A 25,616-nucleotide genomic window follows, 5' to 3' on the forward strand; every position below is an offset into this window, starting at 1 on the left:
CTACATTAAAATTATGCACAAAATAACTGGAAATAATAAATAATTTAACAGAATTGTCTGATGAGCAACAAGGTTTTGGGGAAAAATGGACCAACAACAGATGCAATATTTATATTCAAGCAAATAACGAAAAAATCATGAAATGAAATAAACCTCCTCTTTACATGTGTTTTATTGCAAACGCAATTGCTGGAATACAGTTAAAATACATAAATAACCACGTTAAAAATGAGAAAACCTAATTTTAGAGCTAATTAAGAATACACACACACACACACACACACACACACACACACATTTTATAATAAATACAGAACAAAGACAGACTGAATAAATTAAAATAAGCAAAAGAATTAGACAAGGTCATTGAATTCCACATTATTTAATTTAGTGATGGATGAAATAATAAAAGTAAACAAGATGGAAAAATGTGGAATACACATTAAAAATGAAAAATTAAAAATAATTGAATATGCTGATGAATCTTACTAGCAGAAAATGATGATTGTACTAATGTTACTAAATGAATTCAATACTACACCAAAAATCATAAAGACAACAGAAAAAACTAAAGATAATAATGACAGTTGCCAAGGAACCCATATGCGAAGCATATGGGTTCCTTTGACGCAAATTAAAAATTAAAAGGAAAATAACAGAACACGTTAGTAAATAAAATATTTTGGAATAGAAAATCAATTACAGCATAACAGAAAATGAAGTACAAGAAAAGTCAATAATAGCTCGTGGGATAACTGGATGTCCTAACTGCCTCATCTGGAAGAATAGGAACATAAAAAAAAATAAGAATCTGTCAAGAAATTTAATTTTTTTTGAATTTACAATCAAAGCAACTGAAGCTAGTGTATTATGTTAACTGCGTATGTTCTAATGGCCTGTTTGCGAGATCAAATATCTGAATTTCAGTGACGAAAAACCCTGCCATCTCCGTATGATGGTTCTTCGCGTCTTAGATGGCATTCGAACCCAGATCTTCAAACCGGTACTTGTAGTAACTACGAAAACAAAATTAAACAAAACAGTGAAATTACTGAGATCAGTTCATTAAGAAAAATTGAAGGTGTAGAAATATTAAAATCCGGAACTCAGCAAAAATGGCAAAATACAGCCAGTACACGCCTGAATCCAAAAACGGAAAGAAGAGTGGAAAAATCATATAGAAAGAATGCAGGATAACAGATTGATAATATAGTGTTTTACTTTATTACCCAAGGAAAAGAGAAATAGAGGAAGACCACAGAAAAGAAAAGATGGCGGTGATAGTCTTTGAAAAGGGAGGCACTAAGCATTTATGATTGTAGTGCCTCCGTTAACAGCGAAGAAGAAAAGAAAGACTCGCATGTAGAAAAGATATTTTAGCCACTAACTAATCCAAAGTGGAATTCAGAAAAGGCGTACGTATTTCAGCCTTTCCAGGTTTTATGAAAGCTTAACAGACGACTTTTCCTTTGGTCAAAAACAAATAAATACTACAGTTGTAGTCCTCAATTATAATATTGAAGTTTCGTGTAGATACATTCAATATATTTAGAGACAAAATATACTTGGAATGTTTATGGTATATATAATGAATAAATGTTTTTTAATGTGAATTCCAAGGAAAGTTGTAAATTTATTGAACATTTAATAACGTGGATAAGCTAGGAGATAAAGAATCTGGGAACCCTGCTTAAAGACCAAACACGGCACTTTTTTTTCCAGCAAATTCAAAATTCAGATAAGCATGTGGTAGATACAGACTGGACGACGAAATCATCGACCACCTAAAACTATTCAAAAAATTTCTATATCTTTTGAATAGTTTTAATTATCAATTTTTAATATAATAATAATTTTTTAATTATCAATTTAAAAAAAAGTTGACATTGTCCGTTTTTTTTATTTTTTTATTTTTTATGTGACTCTCACCCAAGAAAGGTTATAAACATGTAGTATATTAGTACCATGGGTGGCGTAGTGATTTTTTTCTATTTTTATAAATTTCATAAATCTCTTGTATTGTTACTTAATCCAGAAATTCTCTTCCAGAGACTAAACAAGGGTAAACTTTTTCATGCCACGCCAGGTTTCCAATAAGCGGAGCGGTGGACTCGCACGGGAAGATGAAATTTTTCTCCTACTAAAAACAATTATATTCGTTTATGCCCACCGCAGGATTCAAACCAACAGCCTCGAATCGAAGCAATAAAATCAAAAGTAAGACAAAATATGAGAGTGGTTTGGCTAGATAAGTACTTTGGTGCTATTTGAAGGTACTGCAGATTGTTTTAATCAACCTACAGTAGATAACGGACGTATGCCACACAACTGTGCGGCACGCTCAAGAAATATGAAAAAAAAAAAAAAAAAACTATTGAAAGTTATTAATTTACAACTACGCAGCCTAATCTTTAACTTTGCATTTCGCATAAAATATTTTTAAAATGATTTATAAAAAAAATAATACATGACAAACCGAAAAAGGTGCCAACTATTCCAAGTCTCCTCTGCTAGTTATTCCAAGAGTGGTATTATGATAAAGCAAACTGAGTTTGTATGAACTGCGATAAATGTAACATTTTTCTAACGATTATCATAGGAGGGGAGTTAAGTTTTTTTTCCCCATTAATTTTGTGTTATCATTTAAAATGTACTACTAAACAAAAAGAAGAAGAAAAAATTCATTAAGTGACTAAATGTCCCAGAATTACAGCGATACATCACAAATTACCCTTGGTATAAAAGGGGTGAAAAAAAATTACTTAACTTAGTTCACTTGAATATAACGCCATCCATATATTAATCATTATCCGGATTATTCTGAATACTCCTAACAATTTGAAACATTTATGCAAAATATATAAATAACTCCTTAAATAAGAAAAACTTGCGTAAACTTACACCATTACGGAGAATGTGCCAATACAATGGTGACTGAGCAGCAAAAGTAATGTATTGGGGGAGGGGGGTCATAAATCCAGTTGTGTGATTGTTCAGAGACAGTTCTGATGAAATTAAAGGGAAAATACTATTCTCTAGTGCCGACGAAGCTATGCAGCTATGGTAATAGTAAGAACATACATTCGCTATACTAACAGTGTTACACTTTTGGTTTATGTTTGTATAACAATTAAAAGATATCATAGTCACTTAAGAACCTATGGCACCGTGGATGCTCTAATGACTAGATAATCTAGAACCGTTCTAGGGACAAAACATAGAACTTTCCACCCTTAAACTTCCAAGTAAGTCAGGTGGTGATCTTTCATCAGGCGATGATTATAAATCACCTTTAGACATTAAAAATCGTCCGACTGTTCACTGGTCTAGATTCTTCAATTATTATTTGAAGACTAGAACTATCGAACATCATTTCAGCGAATGGGCAAAAGACTTGATCATCGGGATCCCTGGTCTAGAGAAAAAAACATGTTCAAGCTAATTTCAAGTTTCCAATATGCATTTCCAATATTAGTAGTCTCATACTCAATGAAATTCATTTCCCACTTTATTCCTATCATAAGCAGTTCAGAAAGAAGGCATTGCCTCTTAAATAATAGGAAAACTCCTGGAAGTACTTCATTATCAAAAACAGATAATTTATGTAAACAGAAATTATGAATTCCTCAGAAGCCCTAAAATATAAACGACACGCGAGAAACAGAACTGTCAAAATGCCACAGCCAACTAAAGCGTCTGATGATTAAGTATTACGAGTGACAACTGCTACCTGAATCCAACCGAACGATAAGATGACCAACGCACCTTTTGCTCTGAAGAGGTGACTACGTTAGAATGTAATAAAAAGTTAGTTGATACCATTGATATTTGGTCCAATAAGAGGACCTTTCGTTTACCAGAACGGTCAATCGGCATAGTATGTGGAAATGATACTATAAAGATCACAAGCGGTAATCGAAGGGCATAGGTCAATATATTGCAATTTAAAAAAAAAAAAATTATCTGAGACATTTTTAACTTAGACCTATTTTATAGAAAGACTAAAAAGTTGGCCCATTTAAAAGAAAATTCACATTAACTTATTGATAGAACTAATTCAAGGCAATGCCGCTGTGATTTCAGTACTTCCATATTGTAAATAAGCTTTATTACAACTTAACCTTTGGATTTACATGTACTCAAATTGCACGATTTCGATTTTGTACGGTCGAAAACAAATTATACAAATTTTCGTTTTATATGGTAAGATTTCAGTTTAACAATAACAAAACGTGCGCATACGTGTGTGCAGAATTAAAAAAAAAAAACTATGCAGGTGCCCTATACCCTTGATAGCGTACAGCTATCGAGTATGTCAAGACAGCTGTTACAGTACACCGATGTATCAGTCGATCAAACACGTAACATGCAATTTTTAGATGCAATAATTAAACTGTAGAGTAATATACAATGTGATTTAAATTATTACCTATTATTACAAGCATATAATTGGTCCAGTAGCTAATGTAAGTACTACTGTATTATTTGATTAATAAATTATTTGAAAATATAATAAATAATTGTTCACACATCGCTATATACACATACCGGCCACTGAATTAGAAACCTTTATGCAGATATATGTAAATATCACTTACGCAGCTTATATGCAAAATACTTGGTCATGCGTTACCACGTGTTCTAGGCCAGTGGTTCTTAACCTTTTAATAGTCGCGTCCCCTAACTATCATAAAATATTTTCGCGGTCCCTAGTTTGTAGCAACATAATAATAATAATGAAACTTTATTTTAAATAGTGGTTTTACTTACTGATTATAATAATAACAAAAAAAAATCAGAAAACAGAAATCAACTTTACTTAAATGTATTTTAATGAGACTCTGTTGCTGATCGCTCTCTACTAATCTATTCGTGCTTCAATTCTGTTACTCAATGCTATTCGCATGCAGGAGTCTATTTTGAGTCGATTTCATTCTTTCGTTTTAATATATCCCATTGTGGAAAATCCCATTTTGCACAAATATGTAGAAACAAAAGGCAACAAATTTTGAATGGCAATTGTAAACAGGTGCAGATATTCCCTTCGGATATGCATTCAAAATTGAAAAAAACTTTTCTTCTTGAAAACGGAGATCAGACTTAAATCCTTTGTCAGTTCCAGTAGTGTGTCATCGTCCGTTGGTGATAAATTTGTATTTTCGCAGTTATTATATTATATGGAATGACTCGCAGTGTTGCGAGCAGCGAAAGACTTGTGGCGCCTCCACAAAACAAATTACTGAATTAAACTGCATAATTCAGATTACTAATACAAAACAATAGAAGTTTGAAACAAAGTAAAATAAAGAACGAAAAAAAGAATTATTTTAAGAGGTTTCAAAATCTTAAAAACTAGAAACGTTCTATAAATTTTCCGCGGCTTCCATAGGGGGCTGCGACTCCTCGGTTAAGAATCACTGTTCTAGGCAACTATTTAAGAATGCTGCTGGTCAGTAATCGTCAATAGTGTTGATCGCAATAAGAAATACAAAGGGCCTTTCAGAGTTCGATAAAGGGCTTGTTATGGGTGCCTGTCTGGCTGGAGCCAAATTTTGAAAACAGCAGAGCTGACTGGTTTCTCAAAACCGTGAGATATCCCGGATGTTTAATTGGTGGAAAAATAACCCACATTGCTTGTCTAAGAGGCGTAACTGTGGTCCTAAGACTGTCAGGAACTAAATCGTCGCCGTCACCTGAGAAGGCGTGTACGGACACACAAAACTTACTTATGTAGCAAATTGACCAAACCATTTAATAAAGACTGTATGCGGAGGGAATTGAAAAGGATCAGTATTGGCAGTGTTATGCCTATATGGAAACGACTGATTTCTGCGAAGAACAGGAAAGTTCGTCTACAGTGGTGTCAGGAACACCGTGACTGCACACTGGAAGACCGGAAAAAAGTCATGTGGTCCGACAAGTCACAGTACACCTTGTTCTGCACCGACCGTAGGCAGACAGTTTAGCGGGAACACTATGAAACAACGAATCCTGCTTGTGTAAACTCGAGGTTCTGGAGGTGATGTCAGTGTGGGACACGTTCTGTTGGTACGGAACGAGTTTCCTGATATTGCTGGAAGGTCGGATGCCCTCCAATGAATATCTGAACATTGTTGCCGATCAAGAATATCCTGCAATATTGATTTTTGATCCAGCAGGTGACGGTTGTTTCATGAACAGCAATGCTACTGCCCATCGCGCAAGAATTGTTCAGCAGTGGTTCAGCGAACACGACGACTTCCAACATCTTCCCTGGCCACCACAAAGCCCGAATATGAACCCATTTAGAATATATGAAACACTGGGACATGTTAGAGAAACATATCCGGGGACAAAGTCCATTTCCGTAAAATCTGAGCCAGTTAAATAACTCTCTGATAAACGCCTGGTATGTTGTAAACTTAGATGCAATCCAACCTTGTGGAATCTACCAAACTGCATATGTGCTGTAATTCGGCTAAACGAGGTCCCAACAGGGTATTAAAAAAAAGGTTCTAATTCAGTGTGTGTGTGGGTGGGTGCGTATGCACACACACACAGTATCTTTAATTAAAAACTGTTTAAATAAAAATATTTGTTTTATGGCGCGTTTTATTATCCTAACATTTTTGTTGTGCATCTATACATAACAATAAAGTATTAAATTTATTTTAAAAAATGAACACATATTTAATTGAGCGTTATGAAACCTACCTCTCATTTTCTATACAAATTTTAATCTCTGTGTACAAAATTTTCATTTACACAGTACTTTTGCAGAACCAATCTATCGTAAAAATCGACGGTTAGGTGTATAATAGTTTTACGACAAACACAATGACTGAAATTTCCCTTAAAAACAGCTCAAACGCGTAGTATACTCTTAAAGAAAAATCCATTCACTCACCTTATTCTGGTCTGTCCAAAATAGAAAGAAGCCATTCTTGTCTACCCGAAGGGTCACGGGTGTTCCTACAGCAGAATCCTAAAGGAAAAGAAGAAAGATTATATACAATTGCTATGTCCTGATGAAGAATATGTTTTCTCTAAGGAAACAAATAATTCAAACATTTTATGTTTTTAATAAATATAAGTGTTCGTTTAAATTATATAAGTTATTACAACTGCACATAAACATCCAGGGCTTACATTAATTACATAAAATTACATAATTAAATAAATCTAAATTTATACGAAATAAGCTCATTAATCTGTATTAAAATTTTAGATTATTCTAATATTCAACACGTGTGGGAGATGAAAGAGCATCTCTTTCTCAATTTGTCAAGTCTAGCACTTGGCAGCAAGTGACAAATTGGCAAATACATGAAATGCGCTAATGACTTAAATTATGAGCAAATTAAATCATTTCGAAAAACTATAAAAAGCCATGTTAAGTTTTTCTACCTCCAATACACTATTATACTTGACTATTTTATGTTATGAAATTATAATAATGATACTATTCGTCTCCAGCAAATTCCTTTGATGCAAGCCCCACTTTGCTACAATATGTATTTTGGGTAATAATATTTTATTCTTCCAAACGAGGATAAAGAAAATCAAAATTTTCGGTAATCTTCCAACAGACTTCAGTTATTGTCCGGTCATATTAAGCCCTTGATTTACCTCCTCGTCTACAAGCTGGCCACGCAATTAGTAATTTCTATTTGTGTTTTCTACCTCAATTACAAAGTAAGGTTTATATCCAACTTTCACTGCATGTTAATGAAGGTGCATTCGACAGCTACATTTTTGTTAAATATACTTTTTTCTCCCTTGCATAATCATCCGATGAGTATTTTACTATTTTGCAGTTCCAATCAAAAATATACGTGAGTGTAATAAAACCCTTTAAAATAAAATATGTTTCGCCACTAAGATACACTGTAGTGAAGGAGTACTCGTATAAATGCATTGATTACCAGTAATTTATATAGTTTTGGCCACACCTCCTATAGCTTCAGCTATTGCCGGTCGGTAGACTGTTACCACAAATAGCATTTCATAATGTTGAAAGTTTATTTTTCACTTGGTTAGAGTATAATAAATTTAGTTTAATCCTTTATCCAAGTGTGAGCAAACAAAGTTTGCGCCTGAAAGTATCTTCAGGACTGGGTTAAGGTGGTACAACACCAGGGCAACTCGTTGCAAAGGTGGAGCAAGATACCAACACTCCTATCTCGGTATCTCCTATAATGCAAAACACATCTCCTTGTGGCTATGTCTAATGTTATGCATTAAGGGAAGGGCCACTACCCAGACTAATAAAGGTCGAAACTAGTCTGAGTAGTGGCCCTTCCCTTAATGCATAACATTAGACATAGCCACAAGGAGATGTGTTTTGCATTATAGGAGATACTGAGATAGGAGTGTTGGTAGCTTACTCCACATTTGCAACGAGTTGCCCTGGTGTTGTACCACCTTAACCCAGTCCTGAAGATACTTTCAGGCGCAAACTTTGTTTGCTCACACTTGGATAAAGGATTAAACTAAATTTATTAGCATTTCATAATGTTTCGCACAATATTTACACGTTAAATTTAGTGTAAACGTCTAAGGCGTCAATGAATGTAACGTGATACACATAGCATTTCAGTGGGTGGTACAACCGTTTTTCGGTTTAAAAGATGAGCAAACGGCTAGCATACTGGGCGCCCTTCAACTGCTAGAAAATAAAGATCGATGACAAAAGAACATAACTTAGAAATAATATATGAAATGACAAATAAAAGATGGCCATCTACGAAATATCCGGAGAGACAAATATTTGAAGTGCATATCAGGTCATTTTGAAGAATGAGTTTGTAATGTTTCGTTCCACGACTAGACCAAAAACACACACAAATCACCTATCAATGGTATCCGATTTGCTTCAGCGTGCGGTCTATGAGGATGCGGTCTAAGTATCGTATGTCGGTATGAAGACGTCTTGGTGATGGAACGCTAATACCAACCTAAAACCCACTACTAAAACAAAGCCCCTGCGAAAGCCAACATAATGCTGATCGTTTAACTTGGTTTTCACGAAATACTTACTAGAACATTTCACAAGAATAAAGGATTAATTATATTTGCATTTGGAAATTCTTAAACAGCCCCAGATATAGTAAAATAGTACAGTGGAAACGACAGCAAAAAGTGGACACCCAACAAAAATTTCATTATGACAATATGAAATGGAGAATTTAAAATAATAATAAAATTAAAATAAATAAAAATGAACTATCACAATTTAGGAATGTAACTACAAATCTTCTGATTAGCACAAATAGCTAATATCTACAAAAAGATAACGTGTAATCTTATACAATATGACAAGATTTTAGAACGGTTGATGAATTTCGTCGCCCAGTATGAAAACCACTACCCTGCTTAGTGGAGGCCTGAAAATTTCTATATTTAGTCTCTAGAGCAGGTTTCTGGAGTATTTAAAAACCCTTAGCACACCAGTAATACTAATATATATATATATATATATATATATATATATATATATATATATATATATATATATTACCGGTATTTCGTGAATGTTATTACAAAGAAAAGATTCCAATTCTATGGTGTATTAAAACCATTAATATTGTGATTAAAATACACTAATTTTCTTACTCAAATGCTTCTAGCACAGACACTTTCAAATGAAAGAACGTTTGTTCTTGGGAGTAAAAAATGTTTAAATCCAATCTGAGGCGTGACGAACCTTTCTTTGTAAGGAATTTTCATCTGAAGGTAAGTGAGAGGCCGGTCTCATATGCAGGCATTCAGCTACTTCAGCAAGTCGGGGTTTTATTTTCCAAAACAGCCGGATAAGGCACACAATTAACCAACATAGTCTTAATTCCTTCCGTAGTTATTCCAACTAATCAAATAATATCATTCGCAAATATCTCGTTTTGACGACATCTCTTAATAACTTACAAAATGCTTGGTATGCCCAGTATTAATATGCAGTTCAAAACGAGAAATTTAAATGCTAACAATTTACTTTCTATTCAAGAATAGGAAAAAATATAAAGAAACAGGTACTGTTCTATGGGATTTAGCAAACTAAACTGTTTTTTCTACTATTTTCTTTCGGAAATTACAAGTTAAGATTTCAAGAAAATTAACTGCTTTTCGACCAAACTGATATCAAGATTGAGTAAACGTTCGCAATTATAAATTTTTAAAAATATGTCCACGAAATATTAAAAACAAAATATGTCTACGTATTTTGTTAAAATACTGCTAAACTAAGTGAAGTTGACTTAGGGATTGGAAAAATTAGAAAAGAGAAGCAGATTAGGAAAGTTATCAACCTCTTTTAAACTATTGATGATGGTTTTCTTTACAATATTAGCGTAAACTCCCACTGTAAGCTGTCATATAAACGACAAGCAAAGAATTTTTAAAGTATCCGGTATCAATTTACACGATCTAGAAAACAGCACCGATTGAATTCTGAGTAGGAAATTGGTGCTGAAAAACCTTCCTGTGGAGACTTCTGAAATGCCAGTAAATGCAAAAGTGAATTCCTCTGCGAAGAGTATTGCACCTAGCACTTTCATGAAATATTACTGCTGCTTTCTACGTGTTTGATTTCTCCTCTTTTCAACTAGTACAAAATATCTCATTCTCAATCCAAAAACATTTCACGACTTTTCCTTCTGTAGAAAGGAAAAAAACATTGACATCTCTATCTCTTTCTCTCTCTCTCTGTGTGTTGGTCTGGAATATTAACCAATCTGAAAGTGATCAAACTTTAATTATTTAGGCTTTGTTTTCTTCATATAACTTAAAAACTAAGCAAATGCATTTACGAAGTTATAAAGCATTTCCCGGATTTAAGGACAGAAAATATAATTTTAAAAATTATATCGTTTTAAAATTACAATTAAAAATCTGTAATTTTTTTTTTTTGATGTTCTGGTTCCGTTTCCAACCATGAACAGTTAACGTATGCAAAAAGAAAAACATGAAGATAGTTATAAGGAATCACATCATCCTGCACAGAAAAGGGGTGATACGGATGGCCTCCGTGACTTAACAAGTTTCTTCAATTCAATGACCCACAAATATATGCATACCGAAGAAGAAACCAAGTGTGTATGAAATTTATTGCGCCTGTGACATATGCGTAGAAACGATGGCTAGATCTAAAAAAAATGAGAAGGTTTTCACAGAAGCGAAAACATTTTTGATATCAAATTCTCAAATTATCAGGGGAGAAAATGAGATATTTTCGTTTCGAAAAAAAAAGGAGGTCAGTAAAGCCAGAATCACTTCCATAGGGAGAAACATTGTTATCTAGGATGAAACAAAACTGTCTCATGCATTGCATACAACAATTTACGAAAAATCAAATAAGTGGGAAAAATTATGTGCATTCCAACAAAATGCAACAAGAATCAAAGGACAACAGTATTATTTCGTCTTCATTGATCAAGCAACCTAACATAAATAAAATGGGCTCTGAGAGATATTAAACCTACCAGCAATATGCTAATATCAGATGAGTGTTGACTGTTTTCACACAATGACTTATATCATTCTTGTTAACGGACTTACATATTTCGTAATTTGTTTGGGTTAATATATGTAGTTTCTTATATTCAGAGTTTTCGTCTAATGATATATCGCTCTAATAAAGAACTAAAGTTTTTAATTGTGGAAATAAGTTATCAATATAACGTCGAACCAGCAATGCCTTCATAGCGAAGTCAGATGAATGGTATATACCTTTCGGATGAAAGGCTTGGACTTGCATATAGAACGCGAGAAACATTAATGGGTGAGGGGCGGTCAACCGAATGTGAGTAATCTCAATATGCAGGTGGCGATGGATTTTTCCTTCCAGAAAAGCGACAGGGTAAATCTATTCCCTGAGCAGATTAGAGAACCTAACAAAAATTAGATTAATGAAAATTCAGTTATTTGACGTAACAAACTATAGGTCTAATACGTTAAAAGATGATATAATTTAATGATACATGCCGGTAACATTGTATAGAAATTTATTATGAGGCAACCCAAATAAGTTACACTCGTTTTTCAGTAATGGTACAGTAATATTTTAATTAGCAAGTCTCTCTGGATTAGATTGCGTTGTGGTTGGAAACAAGAAGTAAATGCCACTTTCGAAGTAACCGAACCAGCTGAGTTGAGCAGCCTAGTTAAGTGTTAAACGTGGCTTAACCGAGAGCAACTGTCCACAAGCCAGGATTAAATGAGGCGTACGGCGAACATGTCACATCATTAACCAATTATCAGTCCAATGCAGTTAACTAGAACACGCAACCAAACTGTCAGGTCCAACTAAAATTACACATCAAAGAGCTAATATGAACACATTCACAATACTTTATAAATGAATAACCGAGAAGAAGTAAGGATAAAAGGCTTAACAAAGAATAATAACGGTAATTAACTAACTGAACATATATACTCAAGCCAAAACATTACAAAAACTATCAAGGACATTTCATCAGAAATTTTGAAAAATTTGCATCAAATAACTGTTAACATGCCATTCAACAAACATATTAAATAGAATCATCATATGAGACAATTAAAACAGATATCTAAGCGTAACTTTGGAATGGCACTTTTAAACCCAAACTTGTGAATTAAAAAAAAAAAACGCACCATTCTCAAAAAATTATAAAAGCAAATTCAATGGCAATTATAAAAACAAACAGTGCTCAGAAGATGGCATAGATGTTCTACAGACAATGCTGAGATGGAACTAGTTCTGAGTTGTTAACTTTCCCATTATTTTTTATAATGGGAAAACCATTAGAGTTAACAAAGCTAGAAAAGCAATCAACTTGAATTTTGATAATGTAGCATTTTCTCAAGAATGAATTCTTTAAACAGAACAGCGGCTTTCGATGCACTTATATAAATTAGGTCTTCAAAGTCGTATCTCCTGGTAGCAAAACTGGTCTTAGGTTCAGGAAATCCAGATACTGCCTGACCTTAAGTGATGTGACGTGTTCACCATATGTCTTATTTAATCCTGGCGAGCGGAATGAAAGAATCTTGTGCAACAGAAAGAAAGGAGGAGAAAGCCAATGTTTCTCGTCCAGTGTGCCAAATGCTCTGTGGTATGCGTGTGCAGATAACTGCATTATATAAACATCTGTATATTTACATGCATTTTATGCATTTAAAAAATTATCAATTTCCTGATAAGTACTCTAAAAATAAGGATATACAAGATATTTATTCATATTCATATTCATCTTTATTCAGTACCGTCGACAGGGTGTAGCATAGAGGCAGCCTGCCTAACGGAGCGGCTTAATAAGGGCACTCGTTCAGCCATATTGCGGTAGGCGCCGTCGCTACCCTAACAATTCCTGTTAGCGTAGCAAGTGTGGAAAGAAATTTTTCCAAGCTTAAACTGATTAAAAATCATTTGCGAACAGCAATGGCCCAAGAACGATTGGTTGGTCTAGCAACTATATCGATAGAGGCAGACAGGGCTTATAATTTAAATTTATGTAGAAGAGCTTATATATAGTTTCATTTTGCGATATCCCTGTAGAGTTAACATTTAATTAATATTATTATATAATCGTTTTGCATTGTTTCTTTTGTAATAAAAACAAAATAGCATTTGGAGATTTTCTTATATTTCTGTCTGATAATCCATCATAATCCATTTGATATTTAACTGTTTGCCTCAGGGCGCGATCTAATCTGGCGACGGCCCTGTCTTTATTACACTACTTCCTTAAATGTATTTCAGTAACGAATATGAAAGATAAATTAATAAAGCAATTTCTATACACTCCAGGAATTTTATTTTAAACATTTTATTCGACTTGATTTAAATTGGTACAGAATTTATTGAAGGAAATGGAAAAAATTAAGGTCCTGAGGGTGATCGTGGACGAGTAAATTTTCGGGACAAACTCCAGAATTGTGAAGGTAACAATGGAATATAGCAATATGGAGTAATACACTGGAATGGAAATAGAGATTATTATTCCAGTGAATAATAATCTCTATTATTATTGGTTGGACTAGAGTACGATATGATCACTTGGTTTTAAACGTTGTGAAGAAATTTTGGAAAATCCGTAAAAGAACGACAAGCAATGTGCTAGCCATTTTGAAGTTGAATACAAACGGAACAGATTCATCACTCGCTACCATCATGTTCTAATGATGGTAACGAATCAAGACCTCCCGACAAGTTTACAAATACTCTTGCTGCTACTAACTTGGCCAAATCTTGTCAGGAGAGAATCAGAGTATAACGGCATGTGGAAGGCTGTCTGTGTGGGTAACATGTTAGTGTGATGAATGTGTCTCATCGCCGACTGCATGTCCCTATTCCTTATTTAACTCTTCTTTCACATTAACCACGAAGGACAATATAAAAATATAGAGTTATCCTGCGAATCAGAAAAAGAAAAAATCTTTCAAAAATAAATAAATAAAATAAGTTCAAAATTATATATTAAAAAATCGGCTAACATTCGCAGTCTTAATACACACAATGTGTATTACTAACACCCAATAATTTCTAAAGAGGACTGAATTTTTAGAAATAAAAACAAATTCTAATGCTCTGTAATTTATTTCTAAGTTTTTACGAAAAAAATTAGAAATAAAATCAAGCTTTAAAAAATAAAAGCTTAAGTGGAAATACACTTTATGCTGTTCTTTTGAAGAGAATTGATACTAAGTTTGGCACGAGATGTCAGATCTGGAGAATGCGCTTGTACCGTCCTTATAAGGTACAGAATACTGTACCTTATAAAGTACAGTATATCTGGATCAAAGTTTCCTTAACGAATTTGTCGCATTGATTTGCTATCTTCATCTACACACCAAATATCCAAAATAGTAAGGTAATCTCATGCAATTTCAATGCCACAACTAGCTTCCCTTCTCCATTTCGTATGGAAAAGATATGTTAACAACCATAATACAATTTTTCTATCTATTCACCAGAATACTAGGAAATCCTTACTGTCTTTTCAATACTCTGGGCCATTTATTTTCTGGTCTGCCTTTCAAATAAACCATAAATATCACATCACAATCTCCTCCAAGTTTCATTTATTATGCAACACCCTTCATCTAGCCTCTGTCATATCTTAAGTATTACAATGTACCAAATGATGCTGTTTCCGTTTTCGTGCTCTTATTGAATAACTAATAATTTTAAGTGGAATTAAGACCTTCCAATTCCACTCAAAATTTTCACCTATCAAAATATTATCACGGTTCTCCAATAAACGTGAAAAGGCAGTGTAAGAGAAAAAAATGAACATATCACAAGTGGTTCGAGACACCAAACTTAAACTTTACGCCGGGTCTACACTGAGGCTCGCAACAGCTCGATTAAAAAATAAAAATAAATAAAAATATATAAAAATAAAAATCCAATTTTTAAAGGGCCAAATGCAGAAAATCCCTCTTGATCATACTGCAGTCGAGCCTTCTGGTCCCTTGTCAGGATGCTGAATGCAAAACTTGAGATATACTTAAAACCTCTAAGTGGACTGTTTATTTCCTTTGATGGATTCCATCTTTTTATACTGTGCAGTTTTATTTTTTTAATTCATTTGCGTTCTCATATGCCATTTAAAGAAATCAGTCGGCAACATTTGATATCCCACTTCCCAAAGTATTCTTTCACAGTAATTAAAAAATTTTCAAGATATGCAGCAGAATAGTTGTAGCTATGCTGTTTGTTTCACTTCCGTATTAGACTGGTTAACTCACCTTTCCTCTCGTGTTACGAAAGGAATCGAAGTTGAAAGGTTTTTCAACTAAACGGCATCGCGTCTCTTCATACTGCATTGCTGAGATATTATAGCTTATGTAGTATTTCATAATAAAATACAGAAGCAGTCACTGATAATCAGTTATTCAACTGTAATGAGGTATTTCTAAACCAACCGCACTTGGAGTTGGATAACTGATTAGACTAATTTCCACTTGTCTAATTCACTATATGATTAATAATTAATGTGTAATACTGTGTTAATCAGGAGACTCGACCTCGTAGACCAAACGCAGCAAGTTATATTTCGACATAAAAAACAACCTAAGAAAATAAAGTGAAATCATCAGGTCTCCTCTTTGCGTCAACGCCAAATTAATACTAGAATTTTCGCGCGTCCTGGGCATGCTCGCTCTCCTCACCTCCACAAGTTTATAAGGTGGTTACTGTCCAGGAGGTCTCACCAGCTGCACTCTCTTCATTGATCAGTTCTGCAAACTGTACCGCAGGGCTACATTCTGATTATCGATTTCTCCAATTCCAGTGTCATCCAGTCTTGCAAATACCTCCATCGCTTGCCTGACTCGCAAAATCAATAGTTACCTTTGGTACGCTTTGGTCTCACAGCTCACGTTCCTTCAAGTAAGATGTCCCCTTGTGCCTTCTACTTGTAGTGTAGAATAACACATCTAAAAGAGCCATATAATATCTCAGAGAGAAATGTTTATCCTATACTTCTACCGGGAAAAACAATGCACTCAAGAAATAGCTACTTAAAACATTTTCGATCACGTAACATCACGATTTATATTTCTAATTTGTACACATAAAAACACATATCCAAAGTTGTCAATACAGTGACGAAGGAAGGAATAAGGTTTACATACTGTCAAACTTTATGTGATGTTTACTTTTATTTGGATATAATGGTGTCATTTTATTTACAATTCTAACATTTCACACATTTAGATGATGCATTATAAAAGTATTCTAAAGAACTCAGTGAAATTCTATGAATAGCATATATGGCTTGCATGTGGTACAGCTGTAACATTACGTCAAGGATTTGAAAACTCATTCACGACAATTATAGAGGGCTATTTTATGATTGAAAATGTTTAACTTCTAGTTATGCAATTAATGAAATAAGATGAATAGCAGCAAACAATAGTTGAAAATTATACTAGTTAGAAGTGGTGAGCATATTATAAAACTAAAATTATCTTATATTCTCTCTTCCCTAGCACCGCCGTTTACACTTCTGTAATGTAAAAAAACATTAATTCTCCCTACGCTTTTCCTGACAGTATCCTACCTCTTTAAGGTATGATCTATTTCCCCGCTACCTACAATGTCTCAAAGCACAGCGCCATTTTTTCCCAAGCGCTATAATTTATAGTATATTTCCCTCTTCTTCCCCATAGCCGCTCCAATTACTTTAGATATTTATTCACCTTTGTACCTAACAGAGTACAGAATTTCTTCATCTTCCAACAAAATCACAAAAAATCATCTCTTGATTAATTTGCACATATCTGCTTAATGATTTCAGCTACACAACCACCTCAACTCGCTGCCTATCATGATCTGTGCAGTGAAAAGCCACCAATTTCAATCCCACGCATGAGAGGTAGAAAAGCTTATAACTAAGTTGAACGTGTGAACAAGTGGTTAAAAAGAGGAAAAAGGAATCCATACACGTGTTTCTTGAACTTGGAGGGCAATCCTTGAAAGAAAGAGTATGGGAAGGTTGTTCCAAAGAATGGAGATGGATGAGAAGTAATTCGAAAATTTTGAAACTGAACTGTAACAATGTATTGACCAGCGGCTGTTCATGTTTTTACATATTTAGAGAAAAGTGAAGGGATCGTAAAGGCTATCCCATGGTGGAGCAGCGCCTGTGAAAATATCTACAGAAAAGGCATAGTGGAAAAACAGAGCGCCTATAACAAAATGACTGGACGGAGGCTATGAGAGATGGGTTACTGAGCAGAATGCTCTCTTCTTGTGGAAGGTTTTGGAGACTCCACCGTCAATGTGAGACCAGTATTATAAGGCCAGAAATGGTACCTTGAATGGAATAGGTCACCAAGCATTTTGTAGAGAAGAGGCTCTGGATGTGATGCGTTTGTATCAGGAAAGGCTAAAGATGCAAGTCAGCCCAAGACCGATCTCAATTGGAAATCAGAAATTTGTCAAAAGCAATGGCAGATGAGTAAAGAGAAGTCTGTGTTTTGGTAGCGTTTAAGTTCGTTATGTCAGACAATTAATCTTAATTAAATTGGGCGCTATAAGGTTTGCTGGTTGAAGAAGGAAGTGCTGTCATCAGCAAAAACTATGAATAGGTTAGTGAAAAGTCATTACTTTATGAGAGAAAAAATTAAAGAAAACACAAAGCTGTAGAATATTCGGACACTGATAAAGAAATCCGAAGTGAGGAAATGATCCTCCATGAGAGGCTGTGAACGACCAGAAAGAGGAAACCTAAGATGCAATCGCGAAGTATATTCCATGAGTTCTATACCAAATTAGGTTTAAAGGCCTGAAAATGCCAACAGAAATCATGGTTCTCCAAATCTTTCGATAGCTTGAGTTCAACTGGGTAAGGTTCACCAAAAGATCTCGTCTGTAAACGGAAGTGAGAATCAATATTGATGATTACCAATGACTTGGTGGATCGCCAGGCAGTGAAGAATTTGACTGTTGATAATTTTCTCCCTTGTTTTCCAAAGGGCTGAGATGAGAGCAACGAGGTGACAGTTTAATGGCCGACTTATCTGCATTTTAGGATGGGCTGGATATAAACTTGCTTTTATGTTGGGTAGATGACTGATAGACGAGGACGACAATTGGTACAGACAATATAGGCGGTGTTCATTCTGGAGCGCAAACCGACTGTAGGTTATGGGACAGACATCTAGACTAGAAGGTTTATTGGTACCAGAAATGCAGCTTTGTTCGTGATATAGTGAGAAATGAGTTTCCTTGGTCCTCATACAAGAGTTGAAGACGCCAAGAAATCAGCATCCTCATTAGGCGAAGTTACCATAATACCATATGCATATAAAAGGCGTAGAAGCATAAAGGACTGCGTGAACCAAAATATTCAACAATGTCTGAACAATAACCAAAGTTTCTGTGTTTAGTTTAGCCCTTTCAAAGTCTGATTCACTTATACTGATTTTTTGACAGATGTTGCGGGGTGCAGTATATAGGCCAAGCGCGAGGTTGGAGTTTTTGACTTCGGCCATTTAAAAATCTGACTTTCATCTTAGGCTGCTATAGCACTGGATGAATTACGACTTTGAGAGATCGGGTGCTTTGGTGAAGTAGGGAGATAATGTCCCTCATTACAACAAGAATTATTTCAGTTTTTCAAACGGAGTAAATATTTGAATAAGAAAAATGGAAACAGTAATCAGGCCAAAGAGAAAAGGTGGAAAAATTGCGGAAATCGTTCTGCTTGGGACCGCTGTCTTGCAAAATGGATACGATTGAGATGGCTGGTTGAAATTCGATTTACAGAAAAAAGAAACGCGGAGAAGGTATGGTGGGAGCTACTGAGAGCAGAATTGGTTAAGAAAAGGTCCAGTGTATTGAGAAAATGATGAGGATTATCCAGTATTCTGACTGGTTGATGGGCAAATGGGGATAGATTCTTTCGTCACAACTAAAACCTTATTTTTGAATATAAAAAAATTGCTAGATTTATCAGTTTAACTGATGCGAAATGTGTGAAACACTATTTCAAGTCTTAAGAGCCACAGTTAACTATTTAAAAAAAAATTAATCACGATGGCAGATAATGACTTCCCTTATTACAGTGACATTCAATCGCTCAAAGTCTGGCTTCTGTAGGAAAACCACAGAATTTTATGCACTGTACATGAATTTTATAAATCTGAATGCCTTTAATGCAGATCTTCCTAGTGATGTAGGAAACAGATAGGATCTTTATGTTCCTCTATTTGGTTCAGACGTTCTATACGTAAGATAAGATATTGGTTACAATTTGTCTTTAGAATATGGATAATGCTATTTTCTATCCAGTTGGTTTTTCGGACTAACACTATTTCACTGCATACTTCCCCAGGTACAGCAGGATCTCGGGAAGAATGGCACAACGAAACTGGTAACTCAAAGTAGCTACTTTTTATTATTATTATTATTATTTGCTCTGCTTTGATTTAGCAATAACTGTCAGGTAGGGCGGATCAAATCTCTCCATTTCTTCCTTCATGAACACTGCACCAGTTCAGGTTTCTTTTATCTAGATATCTGGTCTTTCTTTTTTTCGTAGTCTTTCTCTTCCCCTCAAGTTTCATTTCATAAATTTTTTAAAAAATCATTTTTTTTAGCTCTGATAATCAGCAGAAACAATTATTTTAGAAATTAAATATCTTAATTTCAAAACTAATTGGTTTAGTATAGGACTAATGTTCCATCTCTTAAATGCAGAAGCGCCAGTCTTTTCAATATTATAAAGGTTTTTTTTTTTTTTATTTTCAAGAACTTAACATTTGGGGCGAAGCTCAATCTCACAGAAAACTATCAAACTGCATATTAACCGAGTCCCGGAAATAACAAAAGAAGGACTACATACTGTTCAAAAGGATTCCCTGATATCTGACGAAGTGAAGTTATTCAAGGATGTTCTAAGGCTTTGAAAAGACTTTGAAAAGGTAAAATTCGGCAGACTTTTTTAAGGTCTGCCGAATTTTACCCAACAGCTGAGGAATATCTTCCAAAGTTGGTAATATAAAAAGAGAATGATATGATGAGAGGGAAGTTAAACAAGAACGGTCTCAGTATATTGAAATCTTAAAATGGCAAACGAGTATTCTTAAGAAAGAGAGATGCAGTTTAAGAGAGCCATTCACGTTGCTTTGCATCTACACAAAATCCATATGGTACTTAAATCGCCTCAGCTTTAGAAAACATGTCAATAACACACAGCCATTCTGAGAGCACAACCGCGATGCGCAAATAAAAACCTCTAAGAGGAAAAATGCTTTATACGTGTATACAATGCGGTGTTTTTCGTGAATGTAACTTTCGCGTGAATCGACATCAATGATCCTATTCTTTTAATAATTAAGCTACGTGATGAAATGTCTGCTCGATGATTTGCTACTTTTTCGGCATCAGTATTTCTTCTATATACTAATAAAAAATAAAATGGTAAGAGCAGACCAAAAAAAAAAAAAAGATTTAATATCATATATACTACTTGAATGTTGAGGATAGCTCACCATTCAAGTAGCATAAAAAAAGGGTCCGTTTCCCAAAGCTCGGATTCTGAATAAGCCTTCATCCAATTACGATACTAATGTTCTATTACAGATTTTTTTTAACCTTTCATGAGCAGGATTCACATTCAAATCCAGTAAAATTGCTTATTTTTGGTTTTATCATACTTTAATTTACAATCCTAGTAAACAGTACATTGGAATATATACTAAGTAAAAAATTCGAGAATATAAACCATTACTGTATTCTACTAGTGCCCTTTATTTAGATTTTCAATACATACCCTAAAACTCCATTTTTGTACTGTGAAAACAAACTTCAAAGCTGCTATATTTTCGACAAGAAAACACATCCCCATTTGGGAGAGAAAAAAAAGAAAAATAAAGATTTGTATTTGATCAAAACAACTACTTGCACCATCCTGGAGACAAGCCCGTTTCAATTTAAACAGCGTCATCAGACTAGGAAAAAAACCTCATAAGCAACAGATATGCGAATGTCCTTGGAAGGCACATCGGGACATCCTGACCTTGTCTGGAATTGGAAGATCAATGGAAATAGTGACTGCAGAAACTGCTTGTCAAAATGAATATAAAATATAACTAGTCAAACCAGATTGCTTGATTATACGTAGTGAGCAACAGATGAAACAGCCAGATTTTCGTAATTCCAGTATACATTTAATTTCGCCAAAACAAACATGCACGTATTAATGAATTTGTATAAAAATGATGGGTTTAAATATTTCTGATATTCTAGAATGAGGGTAATGTCCTAATTCTAGAATACCTATTCTAATTTAAGGATAATTATGCTTAAATCCAGGTCTGTAGTAAGTACAATTACATTTTGAATATTATTAATATGCAGCTTTTATTCGACACACATTTTCAAAAAAAAATGTGCCAAAACAATTCTCTTGTTCTCATACCACGCGGATACTTCAACAGGTCGCAGAGTCTACAGAGTCAATAATTCTAAGAATAATTATGCTTAAATTCAATCTGGTGTAACTGCAATTCCATACTGAATATTATATGCAACGTTTATTCGACACGTATTTTCAATAAAAAAAAAAAAGTGCCAACATGTTTTGTTTTTTCATCCTCTCTTTCTCATACCACGCAGGCACCTCAGGTCGCAGTTTATTACCAATTTAGTCGAAATTGGATGACTAGTTATTACTCACGTTGCTTGAGAATTTCGGTGAATTTCATTCCAAAGGATAGTTTCTATTGCAAAATACCTCAACAAGTTCGTATCTTTTAATCGATTTCGAACAAATGTGGAATCCCATCGTTTTTTTACCTTGTTACACCTTGATCTAAGGATTTCAACACAATCGACACCATTTCTCTAATTGTATACTCAAACGTTCTGCTTCAGAGCTAGCATTTGTCATATATCATATCTTTAAGCATATATACTAGCTGGCACTTATCCTTACACATAATAGGAAGCATACATTCAACCTATTTCCTCTTTTGGAATAAGAGATTAAAAAAAAAGTGCTATTCAACTACAGACCATTTTTCCATCACCAAAATAATGGAAAATGTTATCAATAGACAACTTGTTCACTACTTAGAGGTCCACCAGTATGAATTCTGCTGATCTATACGTGGATATTCCACGGCTGATCTTTCAGCCTACATCATCCACCAATGGACACGTACCATGGAAAGGCTCGGAGAAACATGCGCTGTCGCACTGCATTACCAGGACTTCTGATCGTGTTTAGCATCAACGATTACTTAGCAAACAGATCTTTCTTCAATCTACCTGCCACCCTCTGTAACCGGATAGCTAACTATCTCTCTGCATTCACTGCGCATCATGTTGAACGGTATCCTCTCTTCGAACTTTGTTACCAATGAAAGAGTGCCTCAGGACTCCGTGCTATCACTACCTTCTTTCTCCTCTGCGTAAATGACCTACTCTCGATCACCGCTAATCCTAATCACAGCTGTTCAACGAAGTGCCTCTCTCCATTCATCCTACTCTTTCGACAAACCATGTAGTTCCGGGATATTCCAATCTGCAACCAATGTCGCATAAACATTGATCTCCATAGCATACTTCAGTGAAGCAAGGATAGCCTGATCAGTAAAAATAAAACAAAAAGCAAGACTACTCAACAACACATCACCAGATAGGTTCAGATTTCTCTCTTTGGACTGTCATTTACCACTAGCCTCTCCTGGCATAATCACATCACATCGATAGCCTCCACAGCCTCTAAAAACCTAGGCATTCCTTTCCGCTTAAACTGCTATTTGACACTCTTCCAGCTACTAATGCAATACAAATCCGCCCATCCCATGAATACCGTTCACACATTTGGGATGATGCATCTAAAGACTCCTTAAAAATTCTTGATGCTATCCAGAAAAGAGCAATTCGGCTCGTAGATGGCCCTTCTTACACAGACTCACTTCAATCTCTATTTCACAGACACTGTTTCAGCTCTATGTCTCTTCTACAGGTGCTTCCACCGTGAATGTTCTGCACACCTATTTCACGAGCCAAATTTCTCTCCTCCGGATAGCATGAAGAACTCTCGCCATGTGACTTAAGCTCCAGGAAGGTTTTTATTTATCCTACATGAGATATACAAGAAGCTGTTAGCACATCAGTGCCCAGAGCTATGTGTAGGATGCAGGCAAGGATTGAAAGAAGCAATCTATTAACATTTTTCTTGAAGAGCAACAATAATCGTAGGAAAGATGTTTGCCAGTGAATTGGTAAGCATCATTCCTCCAGTTATTATTGGACCTGTTAAAATAAAAGCCGCAACTGCCCAACATCCCTTTTCAGTAAAGACATCGAAGCTACTTTTCCTCATTTACTCCACCTAGCTCCTGTTCTCTGGAACAGCCCTCCTTAATGTGTTTTCCCAACAACCTCCAGCTCTTCAAGAAAAGTGTCAACAGATTTCTTCATTCTCAATCCTTATCTGCATCCTACGCTGGCTACTGATATGCTAACATCTTCTTGTACCTCTTATCTAGGGTAAATAAAAACTTTTCTGGAACTCAGGTCACATCGTGAATGTTCTCCACACTATACAATCCACACAATCAATATTTTTCAATATTTTTGTTTGCTGTATGCGTGTAATCTGGCGACTTGCCTATCGTCTGGATGGAAAAAACCGAAGTTTTCCTGACACTGCTACCTCTCAAAAGTCAGGCATTGAGAGCTCTACAGGTTACATCGTTCATTGATTTTGACCAGCTATTCGTCGAGTAGTTTACTTGTTTTCTCTTAAAAAAAGAGGCATTGCCTAAAAAAGAAGCATCTCCTATGTAAAAATAAAGTGCGGCCACAAGGCTAACATTCTCCTTTGATATTCCAGCAAAAGCAATATCACTAGTAAAATTTAATAAACATAGTGTTCGTACAAAAGAACACGTCAAAACTGCTGCCAACATTCTACTTTGTCAGTACCTCGATTCATGTAAATATGTATACTAAAAATATCAATGATTACCTTGTACACGATTTGCTTTCCTCCTTGGGAAAGCAATTTAAAGATAACTTAACAATTCCACAGAATTTTTTAAAAAAAATTAATTTCTTTACATCTTCCCTTTCATGTAATATAATAGATACTGGTTGAATTCTAAAGTGAAATAATTAAACATATGCTTAATATAATTAATCACTAACTAAATATTTTAGAAGCTCACTACCTCGATTTTAAACTTTCTGTAGTTACGTTCTTCACGGCATTTCACCTAAGATTTCATAAACTTAGTTTTATGAAGTTTAAAACCAGAGTGACATGCTAATAAAATATTTAATCATATTCAGCATACTTAACTTATGAAGTGTTTATTAAAATTCCAAGTGCAAGAATTTTGTTTCAAATTATAACAAAAATATGTACAATAAATGTAAATATAAATGGTAAAATGCTGTGTTACACAAAAAAAAAAAATTCTTAACATATCATAAAGTAAATAAAAACATTTACTGTTATATTATATTAACTGAACATTAGGAGACAAATGGAGAAGAGCAATGCTAACACCGTAAAAGTCATGCAATGTTTCAGCTAGTATAAAAAAAAGGAAAGATTACTAATTCATACATGTGTGCATCTGATGCCTATTTATAACAGTATTGCACAACTCAAAACTATCATTGTGTTAATGAATCCGCTTGAGTTTAATGAGCAATACTGCTGTCCTGTAGTTGCAAAATGATGAAACTAATTATCGCTACACCTTCTAGGTAGGTCTCTGATGTTTTAAGCTTAAATATAACTGTGCACGTGTACAAATCTTAGAAAAGACCACAAATATCAAATTTTATCAAAATAAAATTAATTCTTTTAATTAATTGTGTATCATGAAATGATGCATATAGTTGTCAAGCAATTCCATCTCCTTGTGCGTACAATGCATTGTTTAGAACTGACTTCTAGCGAAGTGTTATCACAGGAACCAAAATTAGCTACCAATCAATTCATGTGTGCATATAATTAGAGCATTTGAAATCAACTGTGAAAAAAATTTGAAATCCTCAAATCAAGTGGACGTATCTAATTGACAGGTGCCAAACAACGTTAATGACTTGTTTGGCACATAATATGATAATGAATCATGTCATACAGCAAGAGTTGTAACGAGATGGTTTAGGAAATGGAAAT

General features: G+C 34.6%; 1 protein-coding gene across 1 annotated transcript in view; it reads right to left on the reverse strand.

Moving 5' to 3' along the window:
* LOC150101407 (1-phosphatidylinositol 4,5-bisphosphate phosphodiesterase classes I and II-like) overlaps positions 1-25,616 on the reverse strand; it is a 965,056-nt gene that overhangs the window by 836,234 nt on the left and 103,206 nt on the right. Inside the window, exon 2 of the mRNA XM_090400893.1 lies at positions 6,887-6,964. Within this exon, the coding sequence (XP_090257019.1) occupies positions 6,887-6,964 (78 nt within the window). The remainder of the gene's footprint in view (positions 1-6,886; positions 6,965-25,616) is intronic.

This window comes from Typopeltis vanoorti, chromosome 11, assembly GCF_054136105.1.
Source record: "Typopeltis vanoorti isolate ZY-2024b chromosome 11, IOZ_Tvanoo_1.0, whole genome shotgun sequence".
Taxonomy (NCBI): domain Eukaryota; kingdom Metazoa; phylum Arthropoda; class Arachnida; order Uropygi; family Thelyphonidae; genus Typopeltis; species Typopeltis vanoorti.